This window comes from Austrofundulus limnaeus, unplaced genomic scaffold, assembly GCF_001266775.1.
Source record: "Austrofundulus limnaeus strain Quisiro unplaced genomic scaffold, Austrofundulus_limnaeus-1.0 Scaffold62, whole genome shotgun sequence".
NCBI classification, from domain to species: domain Eukaryota; kingdom Metazoa; phylum Chordata; class Actinopteri; order Cyprinodontiformes; family Rivulidae; genus Austrofundulus; species Austrofundulus limnaeus.
Window position 1 is genome coordinate 1,309,116 of NW_013952464.1, and position 1,955 is coordinate 1,311,070.

Below are 1,955 nucleotides of genomic sequence, written 5' to 3' on the forward strand. Positions count from 1 at the left end.
TTTATATATTATGTAAATGTGTTACAAACAATTAAGACCCTTTATTTTAACTGTTACTGAAAATTGTCAAAGTCAGTCAAAAATAAATATTGTGCATTTCCAATCTTGACTTTAAAAGCACACATACCACAACATCAAAGCTCATCTAGGTGGGATTATTTAAAACTTGCATGGATTAAGTTATTTAGTCATAATGAATATTATCAGATGTAAACCTCAATATACTTGTTGACATTACCAACTCCTCTTTGTGTCTCTAATTGGGACATTAAAGTGACATATGGACATATAACCTTGTGGATTCAGTGGTCTTTTTCCATTAATAGCAACTGCAAAGTTTAGCATGTCTATTTTTAAGTTAAAGCTATAGCGAGTTGTCTGAATGACACCGCGACTTTTTTTCATTTTCTGAGCTGAACCACTCTGTTCGTTTCACCTGCTTCTGAGGAGAAACTTTTCATTCAACGCGTCGTACTGAGCAGCACTTATTACTGACAGGACAAAGGCTGCAAGGATGAATACAAACTGTCTCGCCAGGTGGTAGCTAACTTGCTACCACCTCGAAAGCCCGGCCGGTGTCTGCTGCAACACTTTTGAGCATCGAAACGAGGCTTAAAAATAAAACTCAAAAAAAGCGTAAACTACTTAAAGTTGAAGCTGCGTGTCCTGTCGTGCTTACTACACAAAACAGTAAAACTTTCATTTAGTTTAGTCGACCTAAAAAGCCCAACTTTATGGAGCCGTGTAGGCAACAAGCTAATATTAGCAAGCACTCTTTGACAACACTGCAATCTGTAAGAAACGACAAGTGTCGCTAGTGACTATGTATATTCACCGTTTATAAATATTTTCGTCGATATCGACAGCTTGATGTTGTTAAGAAGAACAATCACGACTACTTGTCTAACGCCCGTGTCTTGTCACCATCAAGTGTTTACACTATCAGCTGTGGGGGCCAAAAGTTAGCCGCATAGCTAACGTTAGCAGCAAGGCACACGACAAACACTTGACTAGTAGTAGTCGCGAAAAAGCGAGATTTTCTTAGCGAGCTTACAGCATGTCACGACTTTTAACTAATCTGTGAGGCTTCAGTCGATGAGCAGTTTAAACACTAAAACTACAACTTTAAAAGGTGTCACTTCAGTGTGGTCAGAACAAAAAACAATGAAGACTTTGCTAACCTCCACTGGCAGCCATTCTCCCCCAGTCTGTCTCTCGGCAGACCGAAAAAACGTCAGTGAGTTCACACCGGAGCCCCGGAAACAAGGAGCAGCCAATCAGAAGAGGCCGTCGAATCCTACAGCCAATCATATTCCGCCTGTCTGTTAACGGGGTGGGGGAACAGTCAACGTCGTGTGGGTTCATTTTTCACTCCTGCAGCCAAAGTTGGAGCAAATTAACAATTAAAATAAAGTACTCCATAAACAAATGTGTTGTTGATAAAAGCGGTACTAAAAGTTTGAAGTAATGCTGTACATTATTGCTGGAAAATGTCTCATTTACATAACATAAATAGAGTTTTGTAAATGCAAATAATTTATTCTGTAAATAAAATGTGATTCATTGACATCAATCAAAAGCKACAGGGTTGTTAAGGTGAATAATGCTATTGTATCACTATTGTATTTTAATGATAAAAGAAACATGGAACTCATATAATGTGCATTCAAAATATACAAAACAGGACTTGTCATCCTATTGCAGAATGTAACAGCTCATGGCATGCTCTAAATTTGTAATAAAGTGGGATGCTTTTAACATATCAAGAGATTGCAGTTTGTGGCACCATTTGCATGTTGATTCATTACAGCAGCAGTAGGAGACTTTTTCCCATTCTCATGTTGCTGCAATACATTTAAGTGACAGGCCTTGCTTGAGGTCACAGAGTTTATGTTTTTAGGGTTACTACTCCCAACCCCCACCTCAAACACACACACACACACACACACACACAC

The 1,955-nt window shown here is 38.7% G+C and overlaps 1 protein-coding gene across 1 annotated transcript in view; it reads right to left on the reverse strand.

Annotated features, from left to right (window-relative positions):
* kbtbd8 (kelch repeat and BTB (POZ) domain containing 8) overlaps positions 1-1,289 on the reverse strand; it is a 10,960-nt gene extending 9,671 nt beyond the window's left edge. The window contains exon 1 of the mRNA XM_014009854.1: positions 1,182-1,289. Coding sequence (XP_013865308.1) covers positions 1,182-1,197 — 16 coding nt within the window. The 5' untranslated portion in view covers positions 1,198-1,289. The remainder of the gene's footprint in view (positions 1-1,181) is intronic.
* Positions 1,290-1,955: the final 666 nt, after the last annotated feature.